The 15,339-nt window shown below is 36.0% G+C and overlaps 2 protein-coding genes and 1 pseudogene across 2 annotated transcripts; 1 reads left to right on the top strand and 2 right to left on the bottom strand.

Annotated features, from left to right (window-relative positions):
• Positions 1 to 123: 123 nt before the first annotated feature.
• LOC131602694 (uncharacterized) lies at positions 124 to 6,312 on the top strand. The gene is made up of 12 exons (XM_058874866.1): positions 124 to 598; positions 693 to 777; positions 1,076 to 1,206; positions 1,312 to 1,414; positions 1,704 to 1,718; positions 3,060 to 3,205; positions 3,574 to 3,769; positions 4,105 to 4,179; positions 4,409 to 4,525; positions 4,703 to 4,747; positions 5,554 to 5,652; positions 5,787 to 6,312. The coding sequence occupies exons 1-12, from the start codon at positions 327 to 329 to the stop codon at positions 5,805 to 5,807; spliced, it is 1,305 nt and encodes a 434-aa protein (XP_058730849.1). The 5' UTR covers positions 124 to 326; the 3' UTR covers positions 5,808 to 6,312.
• Positions 6,313 to 6,806: 494 nt separating this feature from the next.
• LOC131602698 (uncharacterized) lies at positions 6,807 to 8,423 on the bottom strand (annotated as a pseudogene).
• A 1,635-nt stretch (positions 8,424 to 10,058) lies between these two features.
• On the bottom strand, positions 10,059 to 12,360 carry LOC131605546 (uncharacterized). Its single transcript, XM_058877891.1, has 5 exons — positions 12,125 to 12,360; positions 11,830 to 12,021; positions 11,633 to 11,743; positions 11,454 to 11,529; positions 10,059 to 10,172 (listed from the first exon to the last, which is right to left on the bottom strand). The coding sequence occupies exons 1-5, from the start codon at positions 12,283 to 12,285 to the stop codon at positions 10,059 to 10,061; spliced, it is 654 nt and encodes a 217-aa protein (XP_058733874.1). The 5' UTR covers positions 12,286 to 12,360.
• Between the last annotated feature and the right edge of the window lie 2,979 nt (positions 12,361 to 15,339).

Raw genomic sequence — 15,339 nt, 5'->3', positions numbered from 1 at the left:
AGATGTAAAAAAATACATTATACTTGATTAAAAAAAAAAAAAAAACATTAATCGTATTCTTTGAAAAATTGACATTAATAAAATCATGTATATTGTGGTTCAAATTATTCTTGTTTGTTTGAATATATGATGATTGACATTCTCTTGAGTTCAGAACCCCACATTTCATCAATCCATCAAAGTAACAATTTCATCTTGAGGATAGAAAAACCCTGAATCCAATTCCATTATCATTTTGAAACAAACACATTGCAAACGATCTAGGTGTTGATTCTTATGTGACTGCAACACATTTACAATTTCACATTTGAATTTCTTAGAAGAAGATGAGTCAAACTGGAGGATCTTCATCTTCTCATTCAGTTGCGTTTAGGGTTATGAGACTTTGCCGTCCATCCTTCAATGTCGATCCTCCCCTTCGTATCGATCCCGACGACCTCTTCGTCGGTGAAGACCACTTCGACGATCCTTCTGCCCCTTCCGCCGCAGACCTCATCGCCCCCGATTCCGATCCCAGTTATCGTGAACGCTTCCTCCTTCATCACTTCTCCGATTCCATGGGTCTCTCTGGCCTCCTCGTTCTCCCTCAATCCTTCGGGTCCTCTCTCTCTCTCTCTCTCTCTCTCTCTCTCTCTCTACATTTTCAATTACATATTTTTCATGTTATTTACTTTCCAGTTTGCTTGTTGCAGAGCTATTTACTTGGGAGAGACTTTCTGTAGCTATATAAGTATAAACAATAGTTCCAACATTGAAGTCAGAGAAGTTATTATCAAGGTTAGTTAACCTTCATACTGTTCAATTACCCTTACTTGCATTGTACTCATTAGTTTCTTTTTGTTTTTAATTCATCTATGTTGGATAAGTAGATGTAGATTCCCTTAACCCTTGCTGTAAGCTGTTTTTGTATGTTATCTTAAATAGTTTAGATCAAACCCTAAAACTGTCTTTAATCAACTTAAGTACCAGAAAATGCATATGCGTTTTATTCATAATAGTGAGAGTACTGAATTTGCATGTTTTTATTTCGTTTGAAATTTTAATCCAATTGGATATTTGAAACTGTTACTGCCAGGCTGAAATACAAACAGAGAGACAGAGAATACTTCTATTAGATACGTCGAAAGCGCCAGTTGAGACTATACGTGCTGGTGGGCGTTATGATTTTATTGTAGAACATGATGTCAAAGAGCTTGGACCTCACACGTAAGTTTTAACCCTCAACAATGTCCTTTTGTTAGGGACTAGGGTATGCTATGCTTCTTTCAAACACATTAATTTGATTGACTGTATACTATATCTTCCTTTCAGGCTGGTTTGCACTGCATTGTACAATGATGGTGACGGAGAGCGTAAATATCTTCCCCAATTTTTCAAGTTCATCGTTGCTAATCCACTTTCTGTCAGGACAAAGGTATTAATCTTTTTCTTTTGTTAATCATATTGAGTGAGTTTTAATACTATTATATAGTAACTGGGTTATTGAATGCTTTTTGTTCTTGTTGTTACATCCTAGTGGTTTGACTGTTAGGACGTTTTATGTGAAATTCCGGGTTCAAACCCAAGTCACCACATCCCCCCTTCCTACAAGCGTTTCTTTGAGTATGTATGTATTGGCTGCTAGGCCAATAGTTAAAAAAATGTTTTCAAACTTTTCTTTATGCATTTATATGCTCACCCACATTCTGAAATTTCTTTTGCAGGTCCGCGTTATCAAGGTATGTTGATGATTGAATATTCTACATACTTGTAAGTTTTTATTATTTTCCTAGACTAGACTAACACGGGGTCGTGTTGTGAATAGCATAGTGTAGCCGTATGCAATGATGCAGTATATTTTTGTTGGTATTAGCAATTTTCAGGTTACACTTTTTAATTGATTGGGTTCAGTATTATTTACAACTATATGTTCTTGAAATGGAAACATATAATCAAATCTATGTTTAAAACCAACAAAATACCAACTCCTCAGAAGCATTATCCATTCACCAACTTTCCTTTTATTTGTGGTGTCAAACACACTTTCATTCAATGTTATTGAGGTCAGTAACAATTAGTTCAGAGACATAGATTTTCTTGAAAGGTAAGATAATCAAATATGCAACAGTATACGTCTATTTTTCCATTTAAGTCTTATCCTCCTTTAAAATATCATTTTTTGTAGTTCAATGCACATCATTAATTTGTTGATGGCATCCCAGGGAGCATAAATTGGATTTAATTATATACTCTTTGTAGTGAATCTGTTTAGCCAACCATAAAACACCATGAGCTTACAATATATGTTTTCACATCCACCTAATAATTACAATCATGTCAGTATTTTCATTTTTCTTCCTAGTTCCATGACTTTGTGGAGAATTTGGTAAAAACAATATTTCCAGTTTTTCACTATTTCCTTTGCAAAAGGTTGACAACAGGAAATAACTCTGACCTTATCAAAGAATACATCCATAGTAACTAAAAATGAGAATAGAAACAAACTGAACACCTCATAAGTTCTTTAACCTTTATTCCTTTATGTATTGATTAGCCAGTAGCCACCTTTCCCTTTTTTATGTTTCCAGGAGAAACTTTGACAGATTAAGCCCCCTGACTTTAGGCAAACATATTTATGAAGTTGAGTCTGTTATCAGTATTAGGTTTGAAAATGTCATGTTTTAATATTTGATTTTTAAGACTTTTAAGGAAATTATACCTGCTTTGTAAAGTGAAGTGCCCATCCTTACCTACTATTAAGAGAACTGGTTCAGTAAGATATAGAAGAATCTAGAAAATCTGACTACTGTAAGTATTGTGCACTAGCTGCACAGTACAACTGCCTAGCATAACTAACCTCCTAGCTTTCAGGAATTTCCCCAAAATTTCAGGAACTAACTAATAGTAATTAGCTACTAGTTAATGCCTTGAGTCTTATAATAGACTACACCCTTAGTAATTCATTAAGAATTGAAATTCAAAACAGAAAAACAAAAGTATTCAGTTGAGATCTCTCTCAACAATTATGAAGCTCATAGAATTCTGAAAGTGCTTCAATTTACCTCCTTGATTTGTCTCAGGAAACTACCTTTTTGGAGGCTTGTATTGAAAACCATACTAAATCTAACCTTTTCATGGACCAAGTTGATTTTGAACCTGCTCAGCATTATGGTGCAACAATACTTATAGGTGATGGACACCATTCTAAGAAAGATAGTCCTACAAGGTCAGTGCTTTGTATTTCTTTTGGTGTTAAACATTACTCCCTCCGTCTCATAATAAGTGTCCCATTTGCAGTTTTTCCTTGTCTCAAATTAATTGTCCATTTACAATTCCAATGCATCAATCATTATTATTTTTCCACTATTATACCCCTATTTATTAACTTTCACGTTATTCAACTATTATTAATAGGGGTATTCTAGTAAATGACATTAACTTTTTTACTAAAACCAACACATCCAATCATTTTCTTAAAAACCGCGCATTACTCAAATGGGACACTTATTATGAGACGGAGGGAGTACTAAATAAACAAACACCATGTTTCTATTTTTTTTATTGTTGTTTGATTATATATTAGCTTAAATTCAGGGAGACATTTAAGCCCCCAGTACTAATAAGATCTGGTGGAGGAATTTACAACTATCTCTATCAATTGAAGTCATCACTGGATGATTCTGCTCAAACTAAAGTTGATGGAAGTAACGTTCTTGGTAAACTCCAAATAACATGGCGAACAAATTTGGGTGAACCTGGTCGCCTGCAGACCCAGCAAATATTGGGGACTGTAAGTGTTTTTTCTTCTATAATGATGATCCATAGATGAATTAATTATCTGGTGTGATGTAACCTTGTTAAGTATCAGTAAACAATGACCGCTGATGGTCAATCTTCTTTGTTTCTGCACATCATTTATCTGAATCTAGTATGATGTATTTCATTTTTCTCCTTCACTTTCAAAACAATAAAGCCGATTACATGTTTAATTTTCAAATCCTGTTAGATGCACGTAAGCTTAGTAATTGAAGTTTAATGCTTTTAACGTGACCTTCAGTTTCTTACTTATGATTATTTAGTTCTCATACACCAGTAATTAATTAATCTTGAAATGTTCCTTTGCAGCCAACAACAAAAAAAGAAATTGAGTTGCAAGTTGTAGAAGTTCCATCTATCATTAATCTTCAAAGACCATTCACGGTAATTTATGACCAGTCTACACATTATAAACCTGAAAACTGCATCTTAGGTATTCTTGGTTTTGGGCCATGGGCCATTTTTCATCCTATGTAGCACCTCTTGGTAGAGTTTATTCACCATCTTAGGGTACATGCATTGCTATTTTTAATCGCCCTTGACCCTCTAGTTTAGTGTACTAAAAGAAGAAAATATAAAATGGAAGCTGAAGTTTATTGCTTGTTCTTTGCAGCTAAAACTGAATCTTACAAACCTGACAGAGAGAGGGGTCGGCCCGTTTGAAGTTAGTGTGTCCCAAAATGGTTCACCTGGGGAGACAGCTGTTATGATTAATGGTCTTCAATCAATGGTAATGTATTTTGTGTGGATCATCTCTGCCTTGGATTGTCAAAAGTATAATTTTGCCCTCATGGTGTCTTTGTATCACAATTTGTGTTTGGTCCGGAGTTTAGATATTGTCATAATCCTGTTATTTGAATTTTTCTTGCAGTTAACTCTAACATACGATGTTGAAATCTTTGCACAGGTTTTATCACAGGTTGAGGCTTTAGGATCCACTAATTTCAGCCTGGTATAAATTTAAAGAATTCTGCTCTTATATCATATACCTGTTATAGTGGAAGTGGTATAGAAATTTTGAAATCATACTACATAACATTTGGCCGGTTCCTAACCTAAAAACTTCCATTTACTCTCTTCAGCTTTCTTTTTTATAAAATATTTTTTCTAGTAAATTGCTTTTAGCTTATCATGTCTGCAACATGTGGATTAGTCATTATCAACTTTTTGTTATCTTTTCACTTCTTTTATAACTTTGGGTCCTTTGAGTTCTGATGCAACAAAAAATGCATGTTGAGGTTTAGCAATAAGGAAGGTCGTAGAGCTGGACATTTATATGTAGTCTTCATTCGCTATTGATAATGAAACACTTTCAATGGTGTAATCATAACAGAAGGGCGCATGAAATTCGTGAGTGGGAAATAGTGGGGAAGGGCTGCTGCAGGCCACTTAAGGCCTTAATTAGTCTGCAGTCATTTCATTTCATTTTTGTTAGTGCTTTGGGGCTTATATCTGTTGTGATAGCTCTTTGGAATTTGGGTGATAATTTCTGAGATCAATTGCTAGGATATTTTTTGAGATTTTAATAAAACTAGCCCTCGAGTAATAATGATTTATCCATTTAGGCCTCATTTTCAGGTAATAATAACTAATAAAAGACAAACAGTTGTAGTTGTAGTTGTACAATGATTTAAAGAAGTTTTTGTTCCAAATCACAATTCAGTGCATTACATGAGTTGCAACTTACATTACATCTCACTTCTCCTTAGAGTGTGATAATTTTGTGTTTAATACTGTTAGCAATGTCATGACATGCAGAATCTCATAGCTACTAAACCTGGAATTCAGAGAATAACAGGCATTACAGTGTTCGATACAAGGGAGATGAAATCTTATGAACCACTTGCTGATTTAGAGGTTAGTTGGACACGGATGGATTGTGTTCCATGAGCAGTTTGGCATTGGTATTTGATTAATTTTTCTAAAAACATTTGATGCGGTGCAACCCCTTTGCCCTTATAAAAACATTCTGGTTTCTCGTGTTGTTGCAGATTTTTGTGGACATGGATTAAAAGTTTGGCAACAACAAACAGTTTGATCAGAAGCAGTTGACATCTTTTCAAAAGGTTGATCTGCTGAACTTCGCAGGTCGTATTCTGTATCATTGATGCTCCTAATCAGATCGACCAAGTCCCTTATTTATATCTTTGATACTCTAGGCTCTGATTGTCTTCCAACTCAAGGTCAATGAATCCTACATGATCACGGAGCCTTATTGGACTGTCTACAAACATATGTAACTTAATTGGAGTAAGGTTGTTTTTATTGAATCAAGGGGCACAGTTGTTTTGATTACCATTAAAAAGTAAAAAAAACAATCTTTTGTTACAGTCTATCTCCCCAACAGCTATACAAAGATTTACATCATAATTTCTCATCTTGTAATAATTTCTCATTTGTAATATGTAATGCAAGTCCCGTGAATTTTAACGCTAAAATTATCAATTTATTATTGTATTTTAAGGAAATAATGAGGTGTTATGCCATTTGTAAACTATAATTGACATAGATGGGGAAGTTATACAACACATTTTTTATATCACTTTATAAAATATTTGGTAATACGAATATGTATATTTTTATATATCAATCGTTAAACTCAACAATCCAAGTGCAAAACTTATAAAAAAAATCACAAATTGAAAGATATGCACATCATTTTTAAAATATAATGTCTTTAAAACTAATTTACATAAGTTTAATTGTATTTCGGTCTATATTCCAAATAACTATATAGTATGGGACTAGTAATTAGAGACAAATAATTGAATAAATTGTAGAGTTTAAAAAGCATGAACTGTCGGTGTAAACCAACTTCGGACATGTCATTCCAAATAACTGATGTCATTGTAAAAATAATTTATACATTGACATAGTATGTTGCTTGATCTACATTTAGCCTTCCATCGGTGCAATTATGTAAAGTATGTTCCAACATATCTTCCACAAAACTTTAATTGGAATAGAAAGTAACATTTAAGAACATAGTAACGAAACAAACATTGCAAAACTGAATTCCAAATTTAAACTTGTTATTATTATAATATTATAATATTATTATAACCTATATACAAATACAAGTAAACAGAAAAAGGAAAAGGAAAATCACAAAGGATTTTACCCTCTTATAATAATAATAAAGAAAAAGAAAATGCTTATATACATTTTTAACTGCAGGGAATCTGGGTTCTTTTGAATGCAGAAACTTTTAACAGGGAATCTGGGTTCATGGTGATTATATGAATCAAGCTTGTGAGCCCCAAGTAGCCCAATTAGCTTCACTTCCATTACGTGGCATCATTGGCTTCCTTGATTGGGAGTCAACAGAGAAGTTGGCCCCACACATAGCTCCTTCACTATCAACACGTGGCATTGACTTCATTTTTTTCATTGGATGTTCATAACTTGTTAAACCATGCTCACTGTGAAACATGCACCCTGCAATGCAATCCAATATTCATTATGTTCCTTTTTGGACAGTGTATGCTTAGTATCATGGTAAATTTTGTCAGAATCACGTCTTGATCCGTGATTCTGACAACATCCTGTGATACTAAATTTGCACTGAAAATATATTAACAATTAAACTCATTTTGCAAGGGAAAAAAATGTATATACCAGGTGGGAATTGTGCAAATGACTTAGCACAACTTGCTTTAACAAGTTCCACATTCTCAGAAATAACAACAGAACCATCAGCTGCAATACCCCAGAAAAGCTCAATCTGTCCATTACTATCCTGCTCAAACACAACCAACATCCTAGCCCATTAATACCAACACCATACTCAACAACATCCCTAAACTGATTGAAAAAGAAACTTACCGAAGCAACAAAAACTGTTTCAGCTTTGTTATCAAATATCACAAATCCAAAACTACCATCAAGTTCTTTGATGACTTGATCCGCAGGAAATGGACCTCTGTCGCGAAGTGTCCTATAGGCTTCAATGACGAAATTGGCCTCATTAGTTCCCTTTGATAACCCATATTGCTTTATTAGCATACTCAAATTGTTCAAGCTACCCATGAATGCACAATATATGTTATCCAAACCACAAAACATCCTGCAGCATATACATGCATACCACATTTGTAAATTTTCATGAGAAAAAAATATATAATTTCATATCCAATTCATTGTTACATACCCTTGATGGTTGTTTGAAGGAGAATAACCTAGAATAGCATCATTTCCAAAGTTCATGGAGTAAGCATGGGAAGGATTGAATGATATGAAATGTTGAAGGATTTCATCAGGAAGTTTAGATTTTTTGGATGAATTCAATGGAGCTGGACAATTCAGCTCTTGAGGTGGATTCACCAATTTTTTGTTGAAAATTCCCAACATCTTTGCTTCTATAGCAAGATCCAAATTCTCTTCCAACAATGTGTTTGTTTTATGCCCTCCTCCAACAAGTGTATATAATTTCTCAAAGAAATGAACCAATATCAATAGAGCAATTAGCTGCAAAAAGAACATGAAATCTCAAATTAAGAATGAACAAAAATATACCATCTAAATGTGGGAGAGAAAAATAGGACATAGAAAGTGGGAAAGAAAAGAATTTACCAATGAGATTTAGTAATGTCCTTTGAAAACGGTGATGGGTAGAATGAGTCATTCATGGCTAAATATATATATATATATATATATATATATATATATATATATATATATATATATATATATATATATATATATATATATATATATATATATATATATCATGCAATGCTGGCAGTTTTATCCAAACTAATTAACAAGAAGTAAAGAGCACAAGTTAAAAATAGGTAATAATTTATTATTGTTATTACATAAATAATCAATAATGTAACTAATCTGGTGATAATAGATGGTTGGTAAGAAGATAAAGATGAGAGACTCAGGCTTTGTATTATCCAGATAGCTAAAAATGGAGTATGAGAGTGATCTGAGTCAGCATGAAGCAATGTTATGTTTACCTTTGACTATGCTGCTTATGGATCCATAGATTTATTTCTGTTGATTTGTTTAAAGTGGAATTTGTCTTTTGTATCTTCTAATAAAGTGAGCTTTGAATTTTATACTTGGAATTTTATAGTTTTCGATAAGATCATTGTATATATATTTTTGGGAAGACTTGTTAACTTTTAAAAAAAATAGTAAGATTCAATCTAGTCTTGACAAAATTTAGATTTTTTATGTATTTTATTTAAAATTAAATCTTGATAACTTAGTTATTATCTTACTTACACTTTAATGTAGAGGTGCAATTAGGGGTGGCAAAATGGGTCCGGTCCGTTGGGCATGTCCTTTTTGTCCGCACTTTAGTGCAAGGTGAGTCAAGGATTTAAGCCCTCAGCCTCTTATGTGACCGCCCCGTCTCGCTCCGCCCCGCCCCGTTTTTTATACGGGCTTTTGCGGGCACATGCATTTACATGAATTTTTGTATTTTTAGAACTAAGAGAGTAGTGCCCCGCTCTCACTTTTAGCGTCGGGCGGGTAAAGATATTAGGTCCTCATCCTTAAGTATGCCCGCCCGCCCAATTTTTTTGCGGGCTTTTGCGGGGCGGGCCTAAACGGGGCGGACATGCCCGTTTGCCACCCCTAGGTGCAACGACCCCGTCGGAATGACCCGTTAGACTCGTTATTTTTTGCCACCCCTAGGATTTCTTAACACACCTTATGCTTTTCTAGTGTACCGCGCAAAAGTACTTAAATGTCCTTAGATTCTAAAGATACATCTCCGGGATGCACCAAGATGTAATAAATCACAAACTTTCTTGGAGTTGCATTTCTGATATCCAACGACAATACAATTTCAGAACAATACCTTACAAAATGCAGGAAAACTAGAATTGAAGTACAACAATTTCACAAATCAAAATACCATTGATATCATAAAATAACAATATATAAGGGATTTTAACATATATCAAACATTACACTTCAACATTCTGGTGGACGTTGCAACATCTTGATAATATCATCGATGATCTCGAAAAAGTCACATCCAGTTCGATCGAAACATTTGATTTTAAAAGGAAGAAATTTAACCACATATTTATGATGATAATATGAAATTTGTTCAAAGCTGGTAGCTTTAAAGAGACCTTTATTATGCCTGAACTAGGGGTGGACATTAAAAAGACCATCTGATGATAACTAATCAGACCGAATTTGAAAATAAGCAAACGGTCGGTTTTATTTGGTTCAGCGGATTGAGAGGGTGAACTAAACGGTCTATTTTGGGTCTGCATGGTCGGGTTCAGTTGGATTGATTAGGCCATTTGAACCCCAAACCCGACCGATACTATATTACTCCATGTAACAGTGACTGGTAATAACCCAGCCCAGTGCAAAGAGTTCTCTGGCCCAATCCATTTTCTCAAACTCTAACCTTATAAACATGACACACAAAAGCCATGTCTCAAAAAATTTCCAAATCGTTTCATCTTGTTCTTCGCCACTGTCACCATGCCTTGAAACCCTAACCCTAAACAATCCATGCATAGTTGTTGTTACCACCAACCACGTTGTTCCTTGCTCATCCTCACGTACCCATTAATGAGAAGTTGAGAAGCACTACGCCGTACAAGGGCTTTTACAGCGCTTATTTTGGTCTTTTAGAGCGCTTAAAAGCGCTGTTAAAGGCTGCGCTGGCGTAGCCTACAAAAGCGCTTCTAAAAGCGCTCTGGTAGGCCCCCCCTATAAGAGCGCTTTTCTGGAAAAAGCGCTCTCGTAGGTCCCCCTATAAGAGCGTTTTCCTGGAAAAAGCGCTCTCGTAGGCCCCCCTTTAAGAGCGCTTTTTCCAGAAAAGCGCTCTTATAGCCCCCTGTGAGAGTTAAAAAAAAAAAAAAAACAACATACGAAAGCGCTTTTGGAAAAGCGCTCTTATAGGGTGGCCTTTAAGAGCGCTTTTTTAGGAAAAAGCGCTCTTAAAGCCCACCCTATAAGAGCGCTTTTACAGAAGCGCTTTCGTATGTTGCGTTTTTTTTTTTAATTCTTTTTTATTAATCTTTGGCAGCGCTTTTACTTAGAAGCGCTTTAGTAGGTTTGTGAGGTTTTTTAATGTGCAGCCTGTAATTTAATCCTCCCAGTCGACCTGTAATATTTTCGACCTGTAATATTTTCGACCTGTAATTTATTTTCGACCTGTAATTTATTTTCGACGATATTATTTCAGCCATCAGTAAGACAATATATATACCAAAATAATATCCAAAATTATATATATACATCATATATTACAACATCAATAATGTTATATAAAATTGTAAGTAAATCGACACAAATCCTACATGAAAAAGTGCTTAATGTAAAAATGACTCAAATCCTCTTTTATTTCTTCCAACTTAAGTTTCGGGTATGTAGCGGCACGGAATTCGTCAAGGTACTACAAAACAAAAAAAAAATATGAATGATACATTTAGTTAAATGTAATAAGTTATATGAAATTATCTTAAGTTATAAATTCATACCGTGAGCGGAATCTCTAATTGATTTGCCTGAAGGATTTCTTTTATATACCTCAATACAAAGTATCCGCACTCGTAACTGTTTCGCTGTTGCGGACACTACATAGAAAAACAAATAAGATTCTATAGTTGTGCATTGTTTTATCAAGTAGCATAAATATATTATAAGCAACATTGTGAAAAATAATGTACCTGCACTTGGATCCAAGTAATGTTGCTAGATTTAGTTCGGGATACCTGTGCGTCCCGTTGACTTCGGAACACTTGTATTGATCTAATTAACAAATATATAAAAGCATATGTTTAGATCAATCCCACAAATAAGTAAATATATATATAAATATACACGAATATATATTTAGAACGATCCCACTTACAAATCAACGATGTCCTTCATGGCCTGATAATTGGTCCATTCACCGTTTACCGAATTCAGATAATACACGACTTCCCTTATAGGGTTGATAGCAAGCAGCAACCAGTGTGCTCTATAAATAAAAACAATAGGTTATATGAAAATTTTGCTATACACAAAAGAAACAGAGATTAGATGAACAAAGAATGAGAAACTAACCCTACTGGTCGGGTATTATACGCCCAAAGATGCAGACATTCTGTGTTGCCGGTGGACATGAATCTATCGACTAATCGCTGTCTAACTGATTCCCGTTCCGAAGCAATTGCCATTCCGCTGCAGTGGGCGGAAGACACGAAACGGAATCTGTTAGACAACGGAGTCCCGCGCAACACTCTGTCATACAACAACCTTAAATAAAAACATAACAAACATTAGATTATTTTCATTGAAATGTGTAAATAAATTATATTGTGAGACTAATTAAATAATATATCGGATGAGGGAATATTACCGGATGTATGAGTGCATGTTATTGACGCCTAGTTGATCATGCTTAAAAATCTCCTCCAAGTCATCAAGTTCAATAAGTGACTTGAATTCAATACCGAAGACACTCTCATCCATAACGATTTCACGTAAAGCACCGTCCTTCAAATCGGACATATCAACCATTGTTGCGAGCGTCGACCGGTACCGAGGCACAAAAGCACCGCCTTTTTTTCCCGCTGGCTTCGGAGGACCAGTGGGTGGTACGGTACAAACATGCTGCGTCACTTGTTGTGACTCCCGAGCGGATGCCTAAAAATCATATAAGTTAGGTAAAATATAAAATCATGCAGATTTAGATTCAGATTAATTATTAACACTTTAAATGTACCTCTTTTAGTGATGCAACAGACTCCTCCTCCTGTAAAATCCCTTTACCCTTATTTGCGGGTTTTATAGGAGCAATCTAAAATTAAAATGTAAAAAATAGTTAATAAACGGTTTAGAATTGACATTCGAAAACTAAATGATTTCTTAATCGTTTTCAATATACCTCATCACTAATGACAATGAGCTCCGAGGGCCATGCAACAAATGATCCTATTGCATCTCGCAGCAATGTCGTCTCTGAGACCAAGTCAGGTACCGGTAGCATCGCATCATGATCTACTACAACATCCACCGATACTTTCAGGTGTCCATCCGGGAGCGGTCTATGGTGAAGTAAATCTCCCACAGTGTTGTGCACTTTTCCCTTGCCAACTAGGCGATAACACGGTGCCGATAAGAATAGTTGGCAAGAAGAAATGCCCTAAACCAATAGTAAATATAAAGTCATTATCGTTAACAAAATAGAACAATTTGTAAGGAAATAGAACAATTTGTAAGAAATACCTCGGGAAATTTTCTTTGACCGTTGAAACTAGCTTTATCACTAGTTTCTCTCACCGATGCAGTATTGCACTTTTCTCTCATATACAAATCTTTATCTTTTTGCAATGCAGAGACTTGTGCTTGCAATTCCGCCAACTTTTGCAACACTTCTTCATTTGAAGGATTTATTCTCCTAGGATTCTTGTAATAAGAGGTTGGAGTCACACCATGACCCTTACCCCTCACCCGACCGGGATACTCAGGAGCATGTAGGGCTCTACTAAGTACGCTCCTATTGTAACGCCCAGACTGCTTTTAGGATGATCGACTGACCCCACAAACCAACACGGGTCTTTTCAGCATGCTTTGACCTCACTCGCACGCTTTCTAGGAAACTTCCCAGAAGGTCACCCATCCCAATACTACTCCAAGTCAAGCACGCTTAACTGTGGAGTTCTTATGGAACGGGCTTCCGAAAAGAAGATGCATCTTGTTGGTATAGGTAGTACCCATCAATCCTTATAAGCTTTCCTTCAACCATGCAGTCCCATACCTGCACGGCCTCAGGATCCCTCTCATTCCGATGTGGCGACCACCCTTGCCCTCTTTGGCCTCGGGTGTTACATGCGGTGCAACCACCCCCTCACCTTCTTTGGCCTCGGGTGCTACATGCCCACCAGCTTCCGCATGGTTTGTCCTCGAACCACATCGTACTGGGAGAGGTCTGGCTCTGATACCATTTGTAACGCCCAGACTGCTTTTAGGATGATCGACTGACCCCACAAACCAACACGGGTCTTTTCAGCATGCTTTGACCTCACTCGCACGCTTTCTAGGAAACTTCCCAGAAGGTCACCCATCCCAATACTACTCCAAGTCAAGCACGCTTAACTGTGGAGTTCTTATGGAACGGGCTTCCGAAAAGAAGATGCATCTTGTTGGTATAGGTAGTACCCATCAATCCTTATAAGCTTTCCTTCAACCATGCAGTCCCATACCTGCACGGCCTCAGGATCCCTCTCATTCCGATGTGGCGACCACCCTTGCCCTCTTTGGCCTCGGGTGTTACATGCGGTGCAACCACCCCCTCACCTTCTTTGGCCTCGGGTGCTACACCTATCATCATGATCCTCACCGGTGAACACCGATTGCGACAAGGTCTCCTGTAATTCATTTATATTTCAATAATTATTAGTGGAGATAAAAAATCATTTATATATTAAAAAACATTTGATTTAAATAAAGACACAGTATTATACTTACACATTCAGTATACACTCTCTGAACTTCGGGATCGACGACTTGATTCTTGCCCACCCGAGCTTCCCTCCACAACACATGTACAGGAAGTGAGGTTTCCTCACTTTTAGACTCCTCCAACTATGCATTGACACAAATCGCAAAATCGTCAAATAAAACACATTTAGACAATTAATTAAAACGCATTTCTATTTACTTACAATTTTATCCTCCAAGCGTGCATATCCCATACGCCCTTTTTTGTATGGATATGCGGGTTTTGATGCTCTCGCGCTATTTGTGACACTCCTTTTCCGAAAAGCTTCATCTCTTTGATTTACAAACTTAACCCAATCTTCTTCATCAATGAAGATCTTATACTTTAGTGGTCTTCCCGGCGCCTCTTCAAGAAAGTTTCCATCTTTATCCTTAAGATAGTTATTTGTCAAAAAAGCTTTCCACCCTCTATATCTTTTTCCGGCCAAACTAAGTATGTACTTTTTACGCTCATCTGGTATGTCAAAGGTCCTCTGCAAAAAAACATACGCATAGTGTGTTAGTATAAGTAATGTAAACAATTTATCGTCAATATAATAACAACAACCATATATGGTATATACCTGAAGCTCTTCCCAAATCGCCTTTTTTTTATTATCCAAGTCGTCATTTTTCATATTCCATTTAGCTACGGAGATTGGAATATGCATACGAACAAGTGTACCAATGTAACTTGTCAACTTTGCAGAATTAGGACCAATTGGTTGGTTTTCAGAATTCCATTCCAAAGGGTATACTAATCCTTGGTCTCTATGTCGTATGATTCCCTTCATAATCGTGATGCCTCGTGCAACTTCTTTTGCTTCAGTATCAGGTGGAGCATTTGTATCCGGAGCATCTCTTTCTTGTGAGTTTTCTTGTGAGTTTGCAGGTGGAGCATCTTTATCTGAAGCCATTGAACCTGTATCAAACAAAGTAAAGCACATTAGTACACTATTAATAAGCTTACAATCTATACAAGTCAAACCATGCATGAACAAGTGTATCGGAAACGAAATCGGTACAAATCAAAATGAGCGTCAAAAAAGAAAGTTGTCGGAATTGAACGAAATTTACATGGCTATGGTAAAA

Source organism: Vicia villosa, linkage group LG5 (assembly GCF_029867415.1).
Source record: "Vicia villosa cultivar HV-30 ecotype Madison, WI linkage group LG5, Vvil1.0, whole genome shotgun sequence".
Taxonomy (NCBI): domain Eukaryota; kingdom Viridiplantae; phylum Streptophyta; class Magnoliopsida; order Fabales; family Fabaceae; genus Vicia; species Vicia villosa.
Note: the sequence above shows the minus strand (reverse complement) of the source record. Positions and strands in the feature narration are given on the sequence as shown.

What these genes read in the sequence shown, in the direction of transcription:
- LOC131605546 (XM_058877891.1), bottom strand. Translation starts at nt 12,285, where the DNA reads ATGGTTGATATGTCCGATTTGAAGGACGGTGCTTTACGTGAAATCGTT. An exon ending in AACATGCACTCATACATCCG is followed by an intron (nt 12,022 to 12,124) that starts GTAATATTCCCT and finishes TTTTTATTTAAG; the next exon opens with GTTGTTGTATGACAGAGTGT. An exon ending in ATGAAGGACATCGTTGATTT is followed by an intron (nt 11,530 to 11,632) that starts GTAAGTGGGATC and finishes TTTGTTAATTAG; the next exon opens with ATCAATACAAGTGTTCCGAA.
- LOC131602694 (XM_058874866.1), top strand. Translation starts at nt 327, where the DNA reads ATGAGTCAAACTGGAGGATCTTCATCTTCTCATTCAGTTGCGTTTAGG. An exon ending in TCAGAGAAGTTATTATCAAG is followed by an intron (nt 778 to 1,075) that starts GTTAGTTAACCT and finishes TGTTACTGCCAG; the next exon opens with GCTGAAATACAAACAGAGAG. An exon ending in AACCACTTGCTGATTTAGAG is followed by an intron (nt 5,653 to 5,786) that starts GTTAGTTGGACA and finishes GTGTTGTTGCAG; the next exon opens with ATTTTTGTGGACATGGATTA.